This window comes from Gymnodraco acuticeps, unplaced genomic scaffold (assembly GCF_902827175.1).
Source record: "Gymnodraco acuticeps unplaced genomic scaffold, fGymAcu1.1, whole genome shotgun sequence".
NCBI classification, from domain to species: domain Eukaryota; kingdom Metazoa; phylum Chordata; class Actinopteri; order Perciformes; family Bathydraconidae; genus Gymnodraco; species Gymnodraco acuticeps.
The window spans coordinates 67011-92500 of NW_022991212.1; the positions used below are offsets into that span (position 1 = coordinate 67011).

Below are 25490 nucleotides of genomic sequence, written 5' to 3' on the forward strand. Positions count from 1 at the left end.
AAACCGCTAATTTGTTATATCGCATGGCAGGAAAGTTATCCAGTATGTGGTATGATGGGATAAACAAACAGTGGTGACATCTCATCACCATTTCTGTCTTTCTGGGTGCACATTAAAACAAATGACAAAAACACATTTTCTAGGTTCTCTGTGAATGGACTGAAAAATCCTATTATAGGGTCTAAATGGAGAAAAATATGCTTATTTCAGAGAAAATGTGGCAACCGAGAGCACAAGTATTACTGCAAGACAGCTAAATAATAGGAACAAAGGACTGTAGAACTTATTTTTTGTTATGAATACTACATTTGTGTAAAAGAAACCCTGGTATTTTCTGTTTTCGCCCACATTACGTTGACTTGCAACAGCCTGTTCCACTGTGACGTTACCACACAGCAGGGGAAACATATTCAGCCAATTAAAATAGTTTCTACATGATTGTAATTGGTGAAAGACAGCTGGAGCCGCCTTCATAAACTGTCAGTGGAGGAATGACTGTCCTGTTATATCCACTTACCCTGACCAGAAAGAAAACTTTATTTAAATTGTTCCTGGAAAATAACCTAAAGAAATAAGAGGACTGAGATTAAATGTCGCACATCAACGTCAATCGTTTAACAGCTTTCTGTAACACTTGTGTCCAAGAATTAAAACAGCAAAGAGATGTAGGTTGGATAGAAGAGATACATAGAGGGGTTTAAAAGCAAATTAATTATCATAAATGGCTGAAGAAATGCTATTCTTGGCCAATAATGACAGCTGAGGGAAGCTGGGACATGATGTGATTTTCTGCTGTGACAAGGACTGTATGGCATGGTGTGTGTGTGTGTGTGTGTGTGTGTGTGTGTGTGTGTGTGTGTGTGTTACATACAGGATGTGAGATTAAAAGGTGACAGCAGATGTAAAGCATGGGAACAGGATCTGAATCACATGAGATGCAAATAAGAAAGACACATGCACCCACCGAGTGCTTGATGGTATGGATAATTGCAAAAAATATTATTTGTAAAAACGTTTGATGATTCCAGGTTTTGATCAGCAAGGTCACATGACTTCACGTCACCACCGCTAAGCTAAAGGCGGCTAATGTTGGGCTATAAAGGAACTACAGCACGGTCACATGACTTCACTTCACCACCGCTAAGCTAAAGGCGGCTAATGTTGGGCTATAAAGGAACTACAGCACGGTCACATGACTTCACGTCACCACCGCTAAGCTAAAGGAGGCTAATGTTGGGCTATAAAGGAACTACAGCACGGTCACATGACTTCACTTCACCACCGCTAAGCTAAAGGCGGCTAATGTTGGGCTATAAAGGAACTACAGCACGGTCACATGACTTCATGTCACCACCGCTAAGCTAAAGGAGGCTAATGTTGGGCTATAAAGGAACTACAGCACGGTCACATGACTTCACGTCACCACCGCTAAGCTAAAGGCGGCTAACGTTGGGCTATAAAGGAACTACAGCACGGTCACATGACTTCACGTCACCACCGCTAAGCTAAAGGTGGCTAATGTTGGGCTATAAAGGAACTACAGCACGGTCACATGACTTCACATCACCACCGCTAAGCTAAAGGCGGCTAATGTTGGGCTATAAAGGAACTACAGCACGGTCACATGACTTCACTTCACCACCGCTAAGCTAAAGGCGGCTAATGTTGGGCTATAAAGGAACTACAGCACGGTCACATGACTTCACGTCACCACCGCTAAGCTAAAGGAGGCTAATGTTGGGCTATAAAGGAACTACAGCACGGTCACATGACTTCACTTCACCACCGCTAAGCTAAAGGCGGCTAATGTTGGGCTATAAAGGAACTACAGCACGGTCACATGACTTCACGTCACCACCGCTAAGCTAAAGGAGGCTAATGTTGGGCTATAAAGGAACTACAGCACGGTCACATGACTTCACGTCACCCCCGCTAAGCTAAAGGCGGCTAACGTTGGGCTATAAAGGAACTACAGCACGGTCACATGACTTCACGTCACCACCGCTAAGCTAAAGGAGGCTAATGTTGGGCTATAAAGGAACTACAGCACGGTCACATGACTTCACGTATCTACCGCTAAGCTAAAGGTGGCTAATGTTGGGCTATAAAGGAACTACAGCACGGTCACATGACTTCACCACCGCTAAGCTAAAGGTGGCTAATGTTGGGCTATAAAGGAACTACAGCACGGTCACATGACTTCACGTCACCACCGCTAAGCTAAAGGTGGCTAATGTTGGGCTATACAGGAACTACAGCACGGTCACATGACTTCACGTCACCATCGCTAAGCTAAAGGCGGCTAATGTTGGGCTATAAAGGAACTACAGCACGGTCACATGACTTCACGTCACCACCGCTAAGCTAAAGGTGGCTAATGTTGGGCTATAAAGGAACTACAGCACGGTCACATGACTTCACGTCACCATCGCTAAGCTAAAGGCGGCTAATGTTGGGCTATAAAGGAACTACAGCACGGTCACATGACTTCACTTCACCACCGCTAAGCTAAAGGCGGCTAATGTTGGGCTATAAAGGAACTACAGCACGGTCACATGACTTCACTTCACCACCGCTAAGCTAAAGGCGGCTAATGTTGGGCTATAAAGGAACTACAGCACGGTCACATGACTTCACGTCACCACCGCTAAGCTAAAAGGTATCAAGGCACTTGATAGCAACTGCCGTTTTTAAATTCACCAGTGGGGTACTTATGACATATTTAATGTCATAGATTAAAAATCTCGTCAGCTTGTGTTAACCACAGACCTTACAAGAGCTAAAATGCTAACTCATTCCTAAACCACCCTATAGGGTCATTGACTGTCTTTCACTCTTCTTCTACAATCCCAATGCTAGTCAGGAAAGTCTTCTATGAAACGTTAAAAAACACTAAGCTACTTTGTCCTCTTCCTATCACCACTCAACACCCTCAGGTATCTTAATTTACAGAAACTAATATACTTTTTTAATTAATTTGTCCTAAATGAATGCCATATGGAGCAGTAATCCTAAAAAATGACATACATTGGCTACCTCTTCAGTCCTCTATTAGTTCTGCTTATTCAGGTAAACAAATTAAAATGTGTTCTCTTAATTATTGCACAACCTGCCCTATACTTCAGAAGTCTGGAAGCCCTGAGCATTTGATTTAAAGTAGACCCTTACAGTAATAAAAGCCATCTGGAGCAACATTTCAATCAGGGAAAAGTATTTCTAAAAAGCATAGATTTGCATATTCTGCTCTGCAACCAGCTACTAATAACTTAGAATACCTAAAAGATTATCACAGCCGCAAAATCTCATCTGTAATATGAAAGGAACAGAATGAAAAATGAAGTTTCATATTAAAATGTCATTGCGATTAAAAGCAAGTTATGCCAACGAGAGGCTGGAGAAATTGAGATACTCTGGAAATAAGTGTAAATAATTCACAGTGTTCATGCCGAGTGGCGAAGTTCATCAAAAATATATTTCAGAAAGACGAGCGTCACGCAAAATTGGAAAGACGCGAAGCAAATGTTTGACAGGAACACCCCTCAGTGTTTCTCATATCAGAGGAAGGCATCAGCAGAGCCTCAGACGTAATTGAAAAGCTGAGAAGATGAAGGAGATAATCCAGATAAGAGCTGGGTCAAATAACATCTATTTATTTTCTGCCATTGGCTTTCTCAAGGAAGCCTGGATACACTCCTCAGGCCTTTAATTATCACCAATTTCCATCAGACACACACACACACCTTGCCTCCACTGGACTCCTTTGTTTACTTCTGAACATCACTATGTAACACTCACGCTTCAATTGGCTAGTGCTCCAACACTTTGTACATGATGGGCTAAGGGGTCTCTTAGCGGTGGACAACCAGCTAGCAATTCAGAATTTTACTTTTTTCTCATAAGTCAGCATTTTAAAAAGAAAATATCAGAATATAAAAAAAATATATCAGAATTCAATTTTACTTAAAGGTCCCATGTTATGGCCATTTCTACTGATCATGATTCCATAGTTGAGGTCTACTAGAACAGATTTACTTTGTTCAATGTTCCAAACTCACATTGGTTTCTCATCCAGCATCTCTGTATAGTCTGTGTATTCACTCTCTGTCCTAAACGGCTTGTTGGAGCTCCTGCCCCCCCCCCCCCATGTGAGCCCAGAGGCCGTCTGCGAGACACAGCGAAACCCAGCCTGAAACACACACACACCCGCAGCCTGGCTGGGAGTTTGTGTGTGCTCACACACACCGACTCACAGCCTCGCCGCATCCCGCCGTCTCAGGGAGAAGACATCGAAGGAGCTGCAGCTGAGAAAAGATTGAGTGTGTGTGAGGAAGTCCGTGGATTGGTCAAATTTGTATTTCTTATGGCTCCATCTGCAGCTTTCCAGAGTCATTTCTTATGATTACATTTCTCCACAGGTCAGCAACAGCTTCAAAAAAACTATTTCCCTCAAAGAGAAAACCAAACATGCCCTGTTGTCGTGAGAGAAAGTGCAGAAGGAAACATCCATTAAGCTCAGTGTGCTGCTCTGTGATGCTCGTTCAGATACTTGGCATCTCATCTCGGGTGCAAGGTCATCAATGTTTGGGGTCAGGCTCTGAGCGGAGGAGACCCTCAGGATGGAGTGAAGGTGTGTGTGCAATATACCGGCGGGCCAGATCTAATAGCAATTAGAAATTATCCTGCGGGCCGAAATTAAATCCACCATGGGCCTGATTTGGCCCCTAGGCCTTGAGTTTGACACATGTGCTTTAAACAAATATTCTAATTGTTAGAGAAATAATTGTCCTAGACTCCTAGACATGACGTGCATGAGCAACCCTGACGTCTGTTATCTCCTTTAAGGAGATAGGCTGCTTCAGCCATAATGTTGTTGTTCCCATTCAATGACCGGGCTACCCTAGGTCACAGATGGTTTATTGTTGTGGGTACACTGGGACACTTCCTTCTCTGTATTTGTGGACTCCAAGGTGTGAAATCTTCGAGGCCATAAGTGCCAGACGCAAGTAACTCAGTGTTCCCAAATGTTTAGGCTATCTTCTCAAATATGTTGATTACTCTCTGTGAAACCAGTTAAATGGGCTAACGAGAGAGAGGCGCTCCAGAATTGACGTGGCAACTCTACCGTGAACCTCTGGCTCTTGTGATGTGAATTCTCCGGCCGAAGCTCCTAAATAAACCATCAGTGTTTGACATCAAAGCTCCTGCTCTTCCCGTGTCTCCTTCATGAGTCGGTCCACTGCATTGCTACACAGAAGTTTCCCCCACACTAATCATTTGAATTCATTTTTCGATGGTAATGAGAATTGTGATGCAGAAATAATCACTTTTACCATTATCCCAAATCATATTGCAAGACAGTTAAATAATCACAACTAGTTATCTATTCGAAACGTGCAGCCCTAGTTTGTTCTGTGAATGGTAACATTAGTAGGGATTCATATATTATAGAATGAAATATATACAATTTAAAAGATAACCATGTACATTTGAAATTAAGTTCATATCTTTGACGAAAGCTGGGAAAATCGGGTGACACAAAATATTACTAAATGTACTTCGGATTAGACGATTAATTTACTAATAAGTATTAATGATGTAACCGTTCAACTGATATTTTCCCTGTTAATTATAGTTAATCTTTTTCCTTATCTTGATTGTTTTTATAGTTGAACTGTCATTTATTTTGTTGTGTATTCCTTGTAAAGATCTCATTGCGTACTGCTGTGTATCTATCCATCTAACTGTCTATCTGTGTGTGTGTCAAATCATTTTCAATTCAACAAGTCAAATATCTTCGCAGCACTCTGAAATCCCAGCAGATATAAAGCATAGATAACTCATGGATTTCAAAAAGCTTTAAAAGTAATTACACCTTGTTCAATAGGCGTCACTCTGAGCTTTAACACTTCTGTGCCAGATTAGATTTGTTACCGATTCCCTTCTCTGCGACAAAATAAATATAAAAATAAATATCCGCCGTCAACTGATTACCCCTCAGGAAATTAATGACTGTAATGGTAAGAGTCAGATAGTGGTGATACCTCTTCAGATATGAGAAGGCCAATAATTCCTTCAGGGGGAAGATTATCTCAAAATGTTATGAATTAATGTGGCATCTGGAAGTGTCAGGAGTTGTCTGTGTCAGAGGAGGCTGTGTGTGTGTGTGTGTGTGTGTGTGTGTGTGTGTGTGTGTGTGTGTGTGTTTCAGAGAAAGAGATAGAAAGACTTATGTTGTAATGAAAAGAGAGAATCCTACACAAGTGACACTGAGAGTACCTCAAGGGTTTGTGTGTGTGTGTGTGTGTGTGTGTGTGTGTGTGTGTGTGTGTGTGTGTCTTCATCCTCATAACCCTCGTTAGGATCTCTATATTCTCACTCACGTCTCCATAGAAACGTCATTTAAAATCAATAGTCCTCCTGTGGAGTCGCGGACAAAATCACCTTTACTGCATGCAACCAATATCAATGTAGACAAAGCAGTGAGTGCTAATTGCTCCAAACTCGGAGAGCTGTCTCCTTAGTGGTGTACACCTGTCACTTATCAGACAGGTGACATAATTTCAGTCTCAGTCTGAAACACAACAACATTTCTGCTGGATTTGTTTTTGCAGTAAAGGTTATTGGATATTTTTCTGTGTGTGTGTGTGTGTGTGTGTGTGTGTGTGTGTGTGTCAGAAATCGTCCTCACCCCAGCTGCAAATCCTAAACTTCCATCCAAGATGCGCTTCTGCAAAGGGAAGACATGAAAAGGGCGTCATTATAATCTAAAGAGTGGTTCAGTAATTAAATGTTTAGGCCGACACGCCACAAAAATCTAATAGGAGTTTTGGATTATTGCAGAAAATAATCCCAACGTTTCCACATCATGTCCGTATGCTAACACCACTTTATGCTACACACTTAGCCGAGAGCAGCATTTGTGGTCTTTCTGGTCAACGTGCCCAGAAAGACCACAATGTCCCGGACAAGTGGGGGAAATTCTTGTCAAATATTATCTGTGTTTAATATTAAGTATCAGTGTTTCCGCCAGACCAGGGCTGAGAGGGCGTCCACCCCAAAGGGGGGAGGGGGGGGTGTTTTGAATTTTGACTTGGCCGCCCCTTTATAGATACCGTCTTTTTACGTTAGTGAGCCTGATCATTTGGCTCGGCTCTCTTAAAGCGCCGGCTGTGTCGGCTCCCAAACGGCTCTTCATGTTACCGCAGTTTACCACGGAGCCTCAGTTTCGCCGCTGCGAGGCTCTGGTGCTCGCTGCTCACGCACGTGCTCCACTAGCACCGCTCATCGCGTCCAAATCGCGCACGTTCCGTGTTGTCCTGTAGCAGGCACCGCCGATGTCGGGGAAACGATCTTCAATACACCGAAAATAATCCCACCAGACTCCTTTGCCCCTCCAACAGAGATGGAGATGTCCTTGTCCTTTTTCGTCATTTCAAGCGATAAAAACTCGATCTTCTCTCGAATTATTAATATTTTTGGACGCCCTCGGCTCGCGTTCAGGGCGTCCCGAGCTGAATAAGGGCGTCAAATGACGGCAAGACGCCCCCCTGGCGGAAACGCTGTTAAGTATAATGTAAAATTGGTAGGAAGCAGCCTCTCGTTGCTTTTGGCATTGATGAGGGGCTGGTGTCAAGCCGTCAATTCATCCTACATTTAATCCACTTTGAATTGTGTTTAGGGGGACATGATGACAGGATAGATCTTTATTTCTAGGACTTGAACACATTTTTCTGGTCAAAATCCGGTAAATGCTAGCTGACAGAGCAGATGTGGGATTGCCATGTTCTCACCCTCCTCTCTAAGACACTAGCTAAGCTTTATTACCAAATGACCAACTATTCCTATAAGATGGTTACGTTTTTTTAAGCTCTTTATGGATGTGTGTGTTCTGAGTTCTTATGTCACCTGTCTGCTGGAGAAGATGAACACCAGGGCGGCTCCAGCGGCGGTGAGTCCCCACGTGAAGAGGGTCCCCAGCAGGGCCTGGGTCACAGGACTGTAGCCTTCCAGCATGGTGCCACACCTGCACACACACACACACACACACATATAAACTCAGAATTTTCATGTTTACTTAATTTGAAGAATGAAAGAATTTTCCAAGATTTGAACTTTTTTCAGAATTTCCAATTTTTTTTATCAGAATTTTGAGAAAACAAAATCGGAATTTATCTTCAGCTTAATTTGACTTTTTCTAAGAATTCGTACGTTTTTCTCAGGATTGAGGAAACTAATGAGCTGAAGAGAAATACTAGCTAACAAATCATATTGTACAAACTCAACAAAACATATTATTTGGTGCCGTTCCTTTAAAAATATTGCAATAATTTGAATTTGTTTTGAATCACACCTGCACACAAACTCAGAATAATCACATTATTTAGCAACCAAAGAAAATGACAACACCACTGAGAGATCAATTCATCTTTCTATAGGTATGCGTTTGAGACAAAAGACATTTACTTTTTGGGATGTGGCAGATAAAACCTTATTATTTCATTCCTAAAAAGACAAAATTGCTGCATTAAAATCTTTCGGTAACTGCCCTACATTTAAAATACTCCAATAAGACCCAAGTAACTACTGTCCCCATATGAGCCCCAACACATGTACATGTTCAAGCAAAAACACGTATGTACACTTTATGTACGTTTATATATTTGATGACGAACAACGTGACGAGAGAACACCAACAACTCACAACTGTTTACTAGTTATACACGACTTCCCGTCGTTTATTGGTCAGAACTGTCAAAGATATTCCAACTTTTTTCAATCAAAATACTCTGAGATTTTCTCTCAAGATATTCCACATTGCAGATCCCACAACAGGGCTAATGCTGAGTCATGGTGTGTGTGTGTGTGTGTGTGTGTGTGTGTGTGTGTGTGTGTGTGTGTGTGTGTGTGTGTGTGTGTCTTTAAGTCCTCTCATTAGTAGTATGCCACACACCCTTGAACAAATGAGGCAAATCCTATTTGCTCTTTGAATATCCTGGAATTTTAACATGTACGTAGTCAAACCTGTATAAAGGGTGGGTCCATCGACTCATAATCTACAGCAGCCTGATAACTACTATTGCAAAACATTCAGACTTTGTTTCTAAATCTAATTATTGTCTACTTATTTAAGAGGTGTATTCATGTAAACAAGCTTGCCGTCCACATTATGTTTTTTTTTTTCTTTAGGGGTGGTTCAATGTGTGTTTTGTTAAAGAAAAGTACTGACTAATTGTAAGTGTTAGGCTGTGTGTGTGTGTGTGTGTGTGTGTGTGTGTGTTTTAGTGACTGCAATAGGGTTTTAACCGTGCAAAATATAGTCAGGAGATTTTAAAGAGTGAGTTAAGATCAAGATAATTGCAGAGTTTGAAGATTGGTGTTGTCAAAGCTCCAAAAAAATGCAGGTATGTACTGTAGTGCACACACACACACACACACACACACACACACACACACACACACACACACACACACACACACACACACACACACACACACACACACACACACACACACACACACACGCTTCTAGCTTTATGTGACTTTTTAAATAGGTCAAGATAAATGTTTTTAATGCTGTCAAAGTACGCTGCACAAACTGCTTTAATGATGATCTATAACACTGCTGTGTGTGGTATAACTAGTTGTCGTGTAATCGAGTTAAAAACAGACATAAAGCAGATAATATATGCAGGTATTAAACGTGAATCACCTGTAAATGACAGAAAACCGGATAACTTTGAATGGTTTAGCGCCTTATTTTATACAATTACGCTTTTATATTTCACTCAAACTTTCTTTGTGGCATTATTATACAATATTAATTCATTCGGCTTAGTTTCAAGTCGTATTAAATGTCATTTTAAGGTATTTTGGGGCATTAGTTTGAGGTTTACTCACTTATTTCCAGTAGCACCACGAATCCTCTGTATTTATTTCCTACTTCCCGTACACGTGTTTATGACAGCGTAAGTCCCGCCCCTGCTCGCTTCCTATTGGTCAGTTCGTTTGACAGGAGCAGCAGAGGCAGCGGTGACTTTTTAATACAGGAAAATGACATTTAATATTATAAACACACACAAAATAAGTGATATTTCAAATACAATATGTTTATTTCATTTGTATAATAAATAAAACACAGTTTTCTTGATTTTCAGTCATCCATCTCTTCCTATGAATGTTGAATTTTCCCATAAATAAAATTAAGAGTACAAACATATGCATATTTTCTATCCTATCACCTTTGAAATATATATATTTATCCTGAAGTTGTAATGTTAGCCCAGCTTTTCTTTTTAAATTCTGTTTAACAGCCGTTCTGGTATATATATACAGCGATTTTAAGCGCTTTGAGCATCAGGTAAAACGTTATATAAATACCATATATTATTATTATTTATTATTAATAGAACAGATTATATAGATAGATAGATAGATGGATGGATGGATGGATAGATAGATAGATAGATAGATAGATAGATAGATAGATGGATAGATGGATATATAGATAGATGGATATGGATAGATAGATAGATAGATAGATAGATGGATATATAGATAGATTAGATGGATAGATGGAAGATAGATAGATAGATGGATAGATGGATGAAATAGAGAGGAGAGATAGTTAGATATACTAGTAGTAGAGAGATAGGATAGATAGATGATATATAGATGATGGATATGGATAGTGGCTCTGGATTCTATGGATAGATAGATAGATAGATAGATAGATAGATAGATAAGTACTTTATTGATCCCAATTTGGGTAATGTTTGCGTTGCAGCAGCATAATAAACAAGGCAAGGTACATAAGAGAAATTAGACACTAAATAAACAGTCCAAAATATTTCTGAAATAGAAATAAAATAGCATTAAAAAGTTACAAATATATATACATGTGGAAAATATTTGTGTGGAAATATGGTATTTTTGGGGGTATTTTGTGCAGATTTGACCATTTCTAATGAATGTGACATCATCGTTTCAAACAGTGTTGCCTCACAGGTTTACAGGGATTGTTGTCGTTGTGGATTATGCAGAAACATCTGGGTTTTATAGTATCGGAAACAGGATATAAGAGTTTAGTGGACGAGATGAATCAGTGGCCGTTTCTCAATCGCGAGGATGCTGGCTTGGTAGTCGCGTACTTCCAAGTCACTTCCTTCAGAAACGAAGCAAGTATGCTTCCAAGCCACGGCTTCGGAAAACGAAGAAGAATGGAACAGGCTAACAAGTGTGCCACTCTCTCTAACGGTTTCAACATAAACTGTACCGAAAATAAATACCTCACGATGTCTATCTAATTATGGACTTGCTTTACTTTCAGGAACACATTTTTGGTGATAATAAAGTAACATATTTACCAACACATGTTCTACACCACTACATACTTACATTTAAATGTGTGCTGCGTCGGTTCAGCCAGTCTCCGCAAGGGTTTTAGAAATTGGTCCGTGCGCAAAGCATTGTGGGGATTTTAAGGACGCGAAGTCTACCCATGTGCAGCCTCGAAATTTCCCCCAAACCAAGGACGCGGCCTCGGTGGAATTCCAAGTATGCTGGAGATTTGAACAGTCCTTCGGCGGCACTCGATGACGTAGCATCCTTGAAATATTGGCTTGGAAGCGAGTATCCTCGAGATTGAGAAACGGCCAGTTACTGAATATTGGGTCTACAGGTCAAATGTCAACATGCTGAGGAATTACAACTGGGAGGTGAATGAGAGCAGAAATCATAGACATTTCCACTGGGAAGAGGAAATTCCCAAACAACATCTCCAGAATCTGATCCCTGACAGCAGAGTCCACACATGCAGCACACATGTACACAGAGTGAGACACGGTGTAAAAGTACACAGCTATTAGTACAGGACAGTAGATCATGTTGACAAAGTTTACTTAATAAGTAATAAGAAGATAACTCTCTGCTCCATAGCTTCTCTTAATAACTGGACTTAAACTCCCACTTTACATTTTACATTTATGTTCAATTTAATGTTGAAATATTTGGACTGTTTATTTATTGTGTCTTGAAATCTATCTATCCATCCATCTATCCATCTATCTATCTAACTATCTCTATCTATCTATCCATCCATCTATCTATCTATCTATCCATGCGAGCGAGAGAGCAGCGAGGAACGAGCGCGAGCCAGCCAGCCAGCGAGCGAGCGAGCGAGCGAGCCAGCCAGCGAGCGAGCCAGCGAGCGAGCGAGCGAGCGAGCGAGCGAGCGAGCCAGCCAGCGAGCCAGCGAGCGAGCGAGCGAGAGAGCCAGCGAGCGACCGAGCGGGATCGAGCGAGCGAGTCATCTATAGAGCCAGCGAGCGAACGATCTCGAGCGAGCGATCCAGCCATCTAGCAGCCAGCCAACCATTAGCTGCTAGCATCGACGATCTAGCAGATCTATCCATCCTCATCTATCAGCTAGTCTATTATAATCCATCGACAACAGCTCTATCTATCTATCCATCCATCTATATCCATCCATCCATCTATCCATCCATCCATCTATCTATCTAACTATCTCTCTCTCTATCCATCTATCTATCTATCTATCTATCTATCTATCTCTCTCTCTATCCATCCATCTATAGTATCTCTATATCTCTCTATCATACAACACATCCAATATTCACCCATTTTGTGCCACAGCTGCCAATGTATCATCCCTCTTCAATGGATGTGTGTATTTGCAGGATAATTATACAGCTGTGCACAATAGTAGCTCAAGAAAAGAAACACATACTCTTTGATTCAGATAAATTGACTGATGTTTACCTCTGATGTGCTAGATTACACTCCTGCTGTTTCAGTATTATTATAATTTCAACACCGGCATTTGGAAAATCTCCCAACATGGCATCTTTGAAGACATTTCTGCATCATTATCAGAGGCGGAAGAAGTACTTGGATCCTTGAAGCTGCTATTAAAATACTTTATTGCAGGTAAAAGTACTGAATTCAAACGTTCACTTAAGTAAAAGCACCAAAGTATTATCACATATACAAAAAAAAGTTTACAAAAGTGTAAATTGGATCTCTTCACAGGACCATGTGATCATAACATAATATATTAAACTGTGTTTTTCACTAACTAATACATGCAAGGTCATTTTAACTTTGTATTTTTAAAAAGTGGAGCCAATTTTAGACACGTTTGATATTGCCAGGACAACACTTAACCATTAAAAACAGCATATCATGCACTTTAATATGTAAAAAGTATCGTAACAAGGAGTGTTAAATAAGTGAAATGGAGAAAAAAGTAGGATAGTTGCCTCTGAAATGTGGGGGAGTACATTTTTACATCTCATTGTATGTATAAATGTCAGGACCTCGACACAAACTGATGAACCCAAATGCACGACCCAGAGACAAAGTCTTGAATATAAAAAAAGGTAAATGTATTTTTCACAGTGCAGGTAATCCCTCTTAACAGAGTAGGTGGTGGGAATAACAAAAGTCCTTACAAGGAGGAAAAAACTAGCATCACAAAAAGAGGACTTAATAAAAAGTTAAAGGTAGGTCATTTTGGAGAAACCAGCTCGAGATCGCTAGAATTTGAAAATACACAACCGGAAGAAATCTGCCTCTTCCTTACAGAGCCCCTCCTCCAACACACACGAACGCGCACATGACCAATGAGGGCACGAGGTAAGTTTGTGCCCAGATGGAAGGCTGACAGGCAGGTAGGCCATCCAGTTACTTTAGCCGGCTCAGATGATTGGTCGTGCTTTTTACAGAACTACGGCTTCAACAGATGAGATATTTTTATGTATTTATTGTCAAAGCGCTTCAGATATTCATTGCTATCGGGACGTTAAGAGCATTCCATGGAATATAACAACAAGTGTTTCTGAAGTGAATTACATACCCCACCTTTAAGCCAACGAAAAATTAACAAAACAACAAAACCTGACATGAGTGACAGCGATCCTTCAGAGCTGAGGCTTGGTACGACCATTCGGGGAAACAAAGCAGACGAACTGACACAGGACAGGGGGGAGACAGGACTATTTAAACATGAGGTGAGTGGGGACAGGTGGAAACACACAGGGGAGGAAGACAACAGGGCCTGAAATGAAAGACAAGAGGTAAATACAAAATAAAACAGGAAATGACAGACAAAATACATGAACATCACACATTTGACGAGACACAACAATAAAGTAGCATAAAAGTGCAATTTTGTCAAAATAATTGATTGTACTTGAGTAAAAGTACTTACAACACTGATCATACTGTAATAACAGGTAAACAATATATCAACAGCGGTAAAATGCCCGGAGCCATTTTCTTTTTACATTTTTGAGTATTTGTTTAAACAGGTTTTTAAATAATTGCTGAACGCAGCATGTTAACACACAATAAATCCATCCACTGATATATTTAGATTATACAACTTTGTCATTAATAAATCACAGATGTTATCGTGCAGATGGGATTGTTGTTCTGCCAACATCCCCTTAGATATTTTACATTCCTATGTTGCAATTGCAAAAATGTGGGATTTGTTTTACGCAGTGTTGCTGGGAAGCTCGAAGACGAAAATAAGGTAATACCAAGAAACAATAAACAAGATAAAAGGATTTGTGGGGTTTCCAGATGTCTAATGTGTCGTCGTCTCACTTCCAAGAATGCTCAAAGTATTTAGAGCAGCATGCCTTTCCATATGTATCATCATTTACTGAAAATACATTGTTATGAAACGTGTTTTTTCCAATATAACACAGTCTGATTCACATTTAACTGTAATTATTGTATTGCATGCAGGCAGCAGATGGTTTCTGTGTTTTTGTGTTCTTATAAACATATAATTAGATTACAACAGCATTTCAACAGAAACGAAAATTCCTTCATTTTGCCATCATGTTACCGGCATACAGATTGATTTAATGTCCACTCCTCTATGACTGGAAATGAAGGACTTGATAGTCGCCCAAACGCTTTTTCCCCAGAATGTAATATCTCAAAATCTATTGGATGTATTGCCATGAATATTGGTACATCCATTCATGATCCCCAGAGGATACAGTTGGTGATACCTGGACGTTTCCTGTAGTGCCATCATGAGTTTGAAACTAGTAAGAGAGACAATTTTGACAACTATTGATCAGCGCGGTCAAATCTCCTACAAAGTCCTTTGCGATAAAATCCTAAAAACACTTTATTAATCATTAAGAAGCATTTATAAACCAGTTCTAACATAGTTGTCATACATCAACACAGGCTCACTATTTGGCAAGATGACTAAGCCTTATATTGGCTACTTAGCGAGAATCAAGTCAGTGAGCAACAGATACCAAGGATGCTGGCTGATGAAGAAGACGAAGTATGCTAAGTAGCCAATATAAGGCTTACGGCCCGTCTACACTACAGGCATAAAAAAATCTTGAAGCTGGGCGTGTCTGAAGCTTGGCGATTTTTTGCGACCAACAACCAATCACATGAATCTCCCGCCCCCGACATACAAAGCAATAGCAATGTTAAAACGAAGTAAACTGGATATAAAATCCCCAAACAGGCGAAAACCTACCAGTTTCACCCACTGTCTCTGCCACCTCCCTCCATGCCTGGCTCCTCCGGTTTGTATCCCGGTAAATAGTTCTGGTCGTAAAGAACCGGATGATTTGCTACCGTAATTTCTCGTTTGGAATATGAGGAAATGAACTGCGGTCTGGCTCTCCCTGCTTGCACGCGGTTTGATTGGCTAGCGCTTGTACTGGCGGGAATTGCAAAAACGGGATTTGATTGGCTGACGCCAGCTTCGAGCAAGCATCGAGCCTCAAAAGTTGAACATTGTTCAACTTTTGACGCCGATAGACGCTCGCGATGCTTGCAACGCCTTGCCATGCTACCCACAATGCAGTTCGGCGAAGTTTGAAAATATCCTACGTCACCCCATTCAAATGAATGGGCGAAGCGTTGAAAGCATTTTTTGACGCCTGTAGTGTAGACGGGCCGTTAGCAATACAGATAAATGTGGGCTCACTATTTGGCAAGCAACCGGTCACAGTCGCCCTGTTTATCTCATGTCTTATAAAAGCTTATTAATGATTTATAAAGTGTTCACAACCTAATTAATAAATTAATTACAAACTATTCGTAAACCCTTTATAAGGGTAGTCTTATTGTATTGGTTGCACATATTTTTAACAGACATTCATGGTCCCTGGAGGATGATTACCGCAAACAATGGTGACCCCCGTGACATTTCCTCTTGTCCCAGCATGAGGTTGAAATTATTTTCCTGTCTAGTGAAATGTCTTAACAACTATTGGAAGAATTGAAAGGACATTTGCTTCAAATAATCATGGTCCCTTGAGGATGAATCTTTGGTTATCGTGTGACGTTTACAAACAGAAGCAGGTCAAGACTCTTATTGAGCAGAAAATCAGATGCACTGGCACCATTTCTTTAATAGATATTCATGGTCCCTGGAGGGTGAATCCTACAGATTTTGACGGCCCTTTGACCTTTCCTCTAGTACAGGGGTGTCAAACTCAATTTCATCACGGGCCACATCAGCATTTTGGTTGCACTCAACGGGCCGGTTGTGACTTTTAGACTATATGAAAAGACATATGTAAATATTTAATATAAACATATGTATGACATTATTGCCTCTGCATTTTATCATTATCGGATAGAGTAATAACTTCATAATTAACTACGTCTGAAAGCAGAAGTCTATGGCAAATCATTGGAAGTCTCTTCAGTGAGAATGTCACAAAATGATTTAAAAAAAAAAAAATCTAAATTCTGAAAAAAAATCTAATTCTGAAAAAAAATCATATTCCAGATGCATTGTGGGACATGTAGTTTATGTGCAACGTGCTTCTGTAAATCGGCATGTAACCGTATAATAAACTTATTATATTCTTTCAGAGCTCTTGTGGGGCCACATTAAATGAAGTCGTGGGCCGGATTTGGCCCCCGGGCCTTGAGTTTGACACCCCTGCTCTAGTACCATCATAAGCTAGATATGAGTCTCTTCTAGTGAAATATCTTAACAATTGAATGTATTGCCGCGACATTTGCGTCAGATATTCATGATCCCTTGAGGATGAATCCCAAAGACTTTGATTACCATGTGACTTTTATTCTACAAACACCATCAGATTGATTTTTTTCTTTTATAGTGAAAACAACTATATAATTTACCATATGACATTTGCTGCAGATATTCATGGTCCCTGAGGATACATACATTTGTTAACCTCTGATTTGAACTCTAGTCCTACCAGCAGATACCATTTTTCATTTATTCAGTAAATCATTTTAAATCTACTGGACAGATTTGCTGGACAATGTGTCCCACCTCCTCCAGGACACCCTGTCCTCACTGTGCAGCTCCTTCAGCGACAGGCTGTCTCACCCCACCTGTCTCACGGAGAGATACCGCAGGTCCTTCCTTCCTGCAGCGGTCAGACTTTACAACCAGCACTGCCCCTAGTAGACCCTCCTACACACACCACAACACAGACTGTACAACCAGCACTGCCCCTAGTAGACCCTCCTACACACACCACAACACAGACTATAACACCCCTTGCTGCGAAATACAAACCAACTTTGTGCAATATGTGCTATATGTGCAATATATATATGCCGTTAATAACTGTGTAATTTATACCTGGCTGCTAAACCCTTGTTACTGTTACCAGGTATGTATCTTGTATTTTGTAGATTGTGTAACTTGCTGCTGTTAAATACCGTCAAACTATGTGCTTTACAGTATGTGCAATATATACTTTATATACATATGCCATCTTTAATAACTGTAATATACCGGGCTGCTAAATCCTAAGAACTGCTACAGGATTTGATTTGTAGATTTGATTTGTTTTTGATTTGTTTTTGAAAATGATGTAACTTTTTAATCTTTTTTTAGCATATTATTCATTATATTATAACTTAGTACTTTTTTTTAACGCATGTAAGATATGCAACACTAAGCTGTCTGTGGCTCTTTCCTGCTGTAACGCTGCAAATGTCCCCTCTGTGAGACTAATAAAGGGATTCTGATTCTGAACATAAGGATAGATTTAATCTCCTGTACGGTCTCCAGAGGATGGATCCTATTGAATGTGTTGATCTCCTGACGTTTTGTCAAGAACCAAAGTTGTAATATTGGGTTTCAGGCACTCATCACCTCACGTGACCCCTACAAGACAAGAATAGGCATTTATTTCTAAAGCATAAAACCTGCTTCTGGTCTTCACTAAAAAAGCAGAACAAAGGTCAAAGCTACAGCTGTCGAACAATGGACAAATATCTGATGGTGGTGAAAAAGAAAGGACAGGGCAAGAACTGGATACTTCTTAAAGTGACTTTTCTGATATAGTACCCTTTATCTCTTTGAGTTTTGGGATGTGAAACATGGCATTAGTTTGATGGCGTGTCCTCTTACAGCACGTGGATGTGGATGCCTGCATGTCTGTCTCAACACCACTGGAAATACTGCCCGTGAAATACGAAGCTGTCAAACGTCTCCATGAAACCGTGTTTCCAGTGAAGTTTTCACGAGGGGCTGGGGACGGGGTGGAGAGGCGGGTCTCTAGGGGGAAGTTAAGCCACAACCTAATCAGGAGTTTAGACTACAAAGGCATTTTTCCCGGTTAATTGAAACCAGTTAAAAGGGGAAGGTATGTCTCGAGATATCTCCAAGGAAATCTATGACATATGATGAATGAGCTGGATAGGGTCTTTGAAATTAGAAAAAAAATCACTGCACGGTTGGGAAGAATTCTTTTTGTTAGCTTTCCTTTGCCGTGTGGATGGTGGGTGGCGCAATACACTGGAGGGTTTTTTGGAAGGACGTTCCCGGGGTATTCCAGCAATGCGTGTCAGAGCGGCAACAGGACGGAGGTCATCGCTCATCCAGAGTCTTTAATCTTGTAAACCCTCCTCCCCTTTCTCCTCATCATTTTCCTCCTTTCCACTCTGCTGTCGTCTCCTTTTCACCTCTCGCTTTTTCCCTTCTTCCTCCTTTTGTGGCGTAAGACAAACAAGGTAGAATGGAAGGACGGAAAACAGCATCGAATGGTCAAAAAGTCAAAAAACAAAAGCCCTGAAACAACACACAGCAGACTTCTCTGTCCTGTGGGGTAGATTTACTCAGTCTGGGGTTGTAAAGGTGGGTGGCCCCCGGACAACAAGATAGAGTTGCTATCTATGTGTGTGTGTTTAGGTTTTAGTTGTATGACCCCCCACTGAACTGAGACAAAATGGATGGTGAGGAGTAAAGGCCGGGGGGGGGGGGGTTGAAGTAAACAGAAGAAGAAAGTGTGGAGTGAAAAAGTTATGAAAACAAAAGTATTGTAGCAGATGGAGCCAGGCTTTACCTTGGAGACAGTGTTACGGCACAGGAACTGGGGGGGGGGGGGCATTGGGGAGGAGTTTATCACAATCTCTGGAGACAAATCTGGGAGGGGGGTCCACACACACTCCCCACACACACTCCTCACACACACTCCTCACACACTGTGGGGGGAAGACATATAAAGGAGCTCCCAGGGAGAAAGAGTGTTCAGTGGCAATCCTGCTCATTTCAAATTGAGTGTGTTAGTGGCTCCTAAGTGTGCTCATGGGAACCAGAAAGAAGCGTGCAGACTTGGAATAAACTTTTGCAGGTGTTTTTCTTTTCCTCAAGATAACAGGATTGACTTCATGGGGCCAATTGAAGAGTCGCTGAAGCCTGGCTGCTCTTGAACCTTGAAAACAGTGTTTGATTTTCAGGTTTTTCAGATGAGTTGTTGAACGTTTTACTTCCACCAACGAGAGTCAAGAGCTGAGCTGCTCTCGAGGGAATTCAAACAGCATTTCTATTTTTCTTTTCTGATCAATCATTCGAGGCACAATGGACGCCCCATTTTTCCCCCATATAGACACCAACACCACCTTTGTGGATGATCATTTATTATACAAGGACAATGTTGATGGTTTTCGCATCACCATGGCTATACTCTACTTGGTGGTCTGCATCCTGGGACTCGCCGGGAACTCCCTCGTCGTTATTGCCATTTTGAAATTGGACAAACTCTCATCTTCCACCACGGTTTACATCTTCAACCTGGCGCTCGCTGACGGACTCTTCATGGTGGGTCTTCCCTTCATAGCGAGCCAGAACTTCCAGAATAAGTGGATGTTTGGCGACATAGCGTGCAAAGTGGTGATGGTTCTGGACGGCCTCAACCAGTTCACCAGCATCTTCTGTCTCACAGCGATGAGTATCGACCGCTACATGGCGTTGGCTGATCCTCTAAAGTTCGCCCGTTGGAGAACGCCTCGTTGGGCAAAGATCGTCTCGGCGTTCCTTTGGCTGTTCTCTCTTCTGACCATCCTACCCATGGCGCTTCACTTCTCCTCCGATCGAGGTTTGTGCATTCCGGACCTCGATTCAGACGCCTGGTGGCTCGGAGTTCTTTCCTACACCTTCGTCATGGGGTTTGCTTTGCCTTTTACTGTCATGACGGCTTCCTACGCGGCGCTTCTGCTAACAATGAGGTCCCAATGGATCCGAATGACGACAACTACAACGCCGAACTTTGAAACCCACCGTGTGGAGTCACAGGTCACAAAAATGGTGGTTGCAGTCGTGGTGGTTTTCGGCATATGTTGGCTGCCGTTTTACACCTTAAACTTCTACGCTCTGTACCAAACGGGCTTGTATTTGACCTTCGCCAGAGCCTTTGAGTTAATTGTGCTGCTGTCGTACTCGTGGAGCTGTGCCAACCCCATCCTCTACGCATGCTTTTCCGAAACTTTTAGGAGATACTTCCGGACCCTCCTCTGCCCAGCCGCCAAATCACCTCCCAGCATGCAATGCAACACTGAACGGTATGACTTAAATGACGCAAGTTTGACCATTCTGGCATAGAGACGGTTAAAAACTCACTCAATATCCGGTCACTGCATGATATGTCTTCCAACTTATTTAAAAAGACATTTAGATATGTGATAAATTCAGATTTTTTACTTTTCTTAACTTTGAATACATTGTTGTACATAATTTCTTTGATTTGACTTGTCCTATGTTATCAGATTTGCAACATTTTGTTGAATTTTGTTCGTGAATTTCCTCTCATGATGCACTGCAGATACTTCTTCAGATTTATTTGATGGTTTGTGGATACATTTATTTAGTTTTTTAACCTTGACTTGGAATATGTTGAGGTTGTACATATCTATCTGTTGAGCTCTCTTGACCTTTGTGATCTGAATTTTGAGGTAATATTGTCTAAAATATAGGTGTTTCATCAAGTGTATGTAGAGATTGAGATGTTTTTTTTATCAGAAAGGTGTTGGTTCAGTGTTCAAGTGCCGACTGGCTGCACAGCTGAAAAAATTACTGTAATATCCCTGTGCGAATGGAAAAAGAAACCCTTTTACTTTTCAATTTCAGAGTATCTTGCCACAAAGGCAGCAAAATACTCATTAAACAGCATACTTCAATTGTATATGCTATTACACAAATCCCCGTTCTTGACAGAGTACCTCATGCTCTATCTGACTCAGACCTTTTGAACAATTTATCTTCTAATAACTCCGACTGCTGAGCCCAGACGCTCCACTGCATCTCCTGCCTTTCATCAGAACTAATGAAATGAGGCACAAGAGGGATGAAGTGTGGACAGGTGGAGTGTAAACAGAAAAACCCGAGTCACATGTCCGTGGGCAAACACTAGCACAAACACACAAAGCTCCTCGACTCCCAGAGCTGGATTATGCACTGGTGGCTTTAAGTGCAGATGAATATTTAGTACATCTGTCTGAAGACTTGTCCTAAATTCACCAAAAGTCAGCATCACATTATGCCTCATGTGCTCATTTAAACATAACATGTCGGAAAACTCGTAATGCAAAAATCCATTGACTTAATGTCAGTAATGAACGGGGGACATTTCCCGGTGATATCTATTAGTTACATGTTTTACCCTATCGATCGTTTCTGAGTTTCACAATCCATATTAGTTCTCAAAAATAGGTTTTTCTCCTCCTTTCTTCAGCAGATGTCTCCTCTTCAGTAGCACTTACACACACACACCTGTCCAGCTTCATTCCTCTCTATATTCTGAAGCTCTTTACAGAGCATTTACACACCATTTACGACCTGATTTATGGTACAATTATTCATAAAACATGTCGAAAAAGGGTTGTTTTTTAATGACTATGTACAAAATGTCATGATTTAAGCTTCACAGATGTATAGAACAATTTAATCCTAAAACTATGGCAAAAATATATTTGTATGGCTGTTGACAGAACTTTCTAATTACAAATGGCCCTTTGTAAAAACCTTAAGAGATATGCCATCAATATTCAAACATTTTGAACCTGGCTTTATCCAATGTTGACATTCTTCTGTAAATACATGCACATTCGCAGAAATCTTACATTCTTTTGATTAATTTGAGTTATGCTTTTCATGCACAATGACAGACTTTACATGCTTTTGAAATTGTATTAGTTTCAGGCTTCTTTCGTCTTGAAATGATCATGCATCCTGGACGATTTCAATAACGAAATGATATATACTCACTGCCAAAATTAACTAAATCATAACATGTAGATAATTTAAAAAAACAGGAAATAGATGTGTCAGAAAGCAAAGGGTCAGATAGATTTAGATGCTGTCAATTATCTGTGATGTAAATATGTATGAGAAGATAACGTGTGCGTGACAATCTGTATCGTGATGACTGAAACATAAATGTGAGGATGTATCCCAGAGTGCCTTCATTTAATACTCAATGTAAGAGATCCATAATAGTAAACATATAGTCACTTTACTGTATATATCAGCATGTTACACTCTGTTGCTTTATGACTGTAAATAAACAAAAGGTGCTTGTGTTTCATGTGGAATAAAACTTCTGCCAAACACTCTGTTTTTCTTGTATGGATGCGAGGAAATGTTATCAATGATTTGGCAGGGTCAAATTCAGTATGTTCAATTTGAGGTTTACCAGGAACTGCATGTCAACAGAGGCGGCTCTGATGTACATGCACTCTATGGTTCTATCTCATATCACATACTGCTTATCAACCTGCTCACATGCCGTACAACCACTCTTAAACCCGTGGAATCATTATACAAACTAACACTTAAAATAGTAGATAAGAAATCAGTTTATTCTCATCATTGCCCAATACTCACAAAATATAACTTGTTGAGCTGGAAAATGTAATGAGATATTCAAATACTTGCCTCATGTACAAAATAATACACGGCCTTACCTCACCTCCGCTCAGGCATTTTATCACCATACGCACACCTGTAACTCGGTCAACAAGAGCTGCAACAAGAGGAGACTGCGTTGTTCCATTAAGGAAGAGTTCATTCAGCCAATCTTCTTTTTCTTTTAAAGCTGCACAACAGTGGAACTCAATCCCAGTAAAGATTAGAGAACAAAACACCTGCAGTTTATTTAAATCTACCTTAAAAACATGGTTAGTGGAAAGTCAGCTCTGTCAACACTGACACAATCTGCACTTTACAACGCTCTGTTTGTACATATGCCTTGACCTGTATCTGTCTGCTTTGTGAATATGTATTTTAGTTTAGTTTTTATGTTTTTATATATGCTTTTATCATAATATAAGTATCTCTGTTGAATGTTGTTTTACTGATTGTATTGACCTGTTATTTGAAGTGAATTTTTGTTTTTAGGATGACTTTTAACATCTGTCCAGGGACTACAGACGAAAAATAGCCTGTTGGCTAACTCTGGCGCATTTACAGAAATGTCAATCAATGTGCACTGTCCCTGCCAAATAAATATATAAATAAATAAATAAATAAAATGTGTTTCATCAGCGTAGTGGGAAGTTACTTCGGAAAAACTCCACATATCAGCAGGACATGTTGTACTTTTTACGCCACTGCATTTTGTGGACCACCATAGTCATTGGTTTCTTCTCAGAGAAAGATTTTACATTAAAAAAAACTAATCGTAGAATGTAATTAAGTACATTTACTTATCTATGGTACTTCATTTCAATTTTGAGGTGTGTGTAAACATTTCAGGGAGATTTATTGTACTTTTTAACTTTTCACAAGAACTTCTTGCATAGAAAGCAATAATGATAATCTTATTATGCATTGATGTGGATTAATCTACCAAAAGGCATCAAAGCTAAAAGTATTTTTGATACTGGGTATAAGTAAAGTAAAGGAGTGTGGACTTACACAATAACAATACAACTATAAGTACTTCACACAATGTATTATTGGTACTTTCACTCAGGCAAAAGCGCATCTTCAAAAGCAAGACACAATGGAAGTAAAAACTAGCAGATGTATAAAGTGAAATACAGAGAATCTTTGGTGAATCTTCCCCAAAATCTCCAGGATCTTCTTCTGTACGAGTGAGAGCTTTACTACTTTCCCTGGTGGGCGTTGTGTGAAATGGAAAGAAGTGAATGTTAGTCCTTTCTGCTGAGACGAGTGTCTTCCGGCTTGTTTTTTAAAGATCTAATAAACCCTGCGACATCTCCCTGAAACCTTTACACACGCTCACATGCCAACGGCAGAGAAGAAAGTGAGAGGTGTCAGCCCTAAAGCACAACACATTTGTAAAATGATTTAATTAATAATAATGTAGGAACAGTTCCATAAAGCTCAATTAGTTAAGAGGTCATCTAAGGTCTAATATGCTGGTTTACAATATATTTTAACGCCTAAAATATTACTGGTGTTGGTCAAAGTCATACTTTCACATAATAAAATAAGTATACTTTTACTTTGTACTCTTCTGTTATACAAAATACACGTCTAAAATATTATAACCATGTAAAAAATGTCTGATTTCCCTAAGAAATCTGTCTTTAAATGTGTCTTCATTGTTAAGAATCCAATAAAGTGCAAAATGGCCCTGAACTCAATCACCTCATTCTTTTCAAACCTGCATATCCCACTTCATACAGGGATACTACTGAGTTTAAATAAACAATAAGGTTTTTAGGTTTACCTGAAGGCGTCACTGAGGTCATGGAAATGTAATCTGTCTGTGAACATGGAAGCCAGGTGCTGGAGTTCAGGGAGGGTAAAGCTAAGTGCATGTGTTATAAACGGTGTTTTCTATAAGTGGTGCATGAATGAGTCCTAAAACAACTTGTCTGGCTTTTAATGTGTGATTGTTTTTGTATTATTTGACTTTAACTTTAACTATATATTTATTTGTTGTTCCTTTATTTTATTTTATTTTCTCTTCACTATATATGTAAAGCGTCTTTGAGCACCTGTAAAAGCGCTAACAAATTAAATCTATTATTATTATTATTATTATTATTATGAAAACCCGTAAATTAGCATTTTAGCACTTCCTGTTCCTCGTCTGGAAGTCAATGTGTTTTTGGTTGATAGCCTGAAATAAGGTCTGTGGTTAACACAAGCTGAACACATATTCATTCTGCAACATGTCCATGTTTGTACTAGTGTTTTCCTTCTTAAAATGTTTTTTAAATATTGTGGCGACCCTGCATAG

General features: G+C 40.2%; 2 protein-coding genes across 2 annotated transcripts in view; one reads left to right on the forward strand and one right to left on the reverse strand.

The window, feature by feature from the left end:
- The window catches only part of slc39a11 (solute carrier family 39, member 11), a 40787-nt gene extending 30830 nt beyond the window's left edge, over positions 1–9957 (reverse strand). Inside the window, exons 1-3 of the mRNA XM_034238643.1 lie at positions 9898–9957; positions 7906–8023; positions 6689–6727 (exon numbers count right to left, since the gene is read on the reverse strand). Coding sequence (XP_034094534.1) covers positions 6689–6727; positions 7906–8013 — 147 coding nt within the window. The 5' untranslated portion in view covers positions 8014–8023; positions 9898–9957. The remainder of the gene's footprint in view (positions 1–6688; positions 6728–7905; positions 8024–9897) is intronic.
- A 9530-nt stretch (positions 9958–19487) lies between these two features.
- Positions 19488–22887, forward strand: LOC117561349 (somatostatin receptor type 2). The gene has a single exon (XM_034238641.1). It carries the CDS (start codon positions 19862–19864, stop codon positions 20879–20881), a length of 1020 nt encoding a protein of 339 aa, XP_034094532.1. The 5' UTR covers positions 19488–19861; the 3' UTR covers positions 20882–22887.
- The last annotated feature ends 2603 nt before the right edge of the window (positions 22888–25490 follow it).

Excerpts from the sequence above, each read along its gene's own strand:
- LOC117561349 (XM_034238641.1), top strand. The coding sequence starts at position 19,862 with ATGGACGCCCCATTTTTCCCCCATATAGACACCAACACCACCTTTGTG.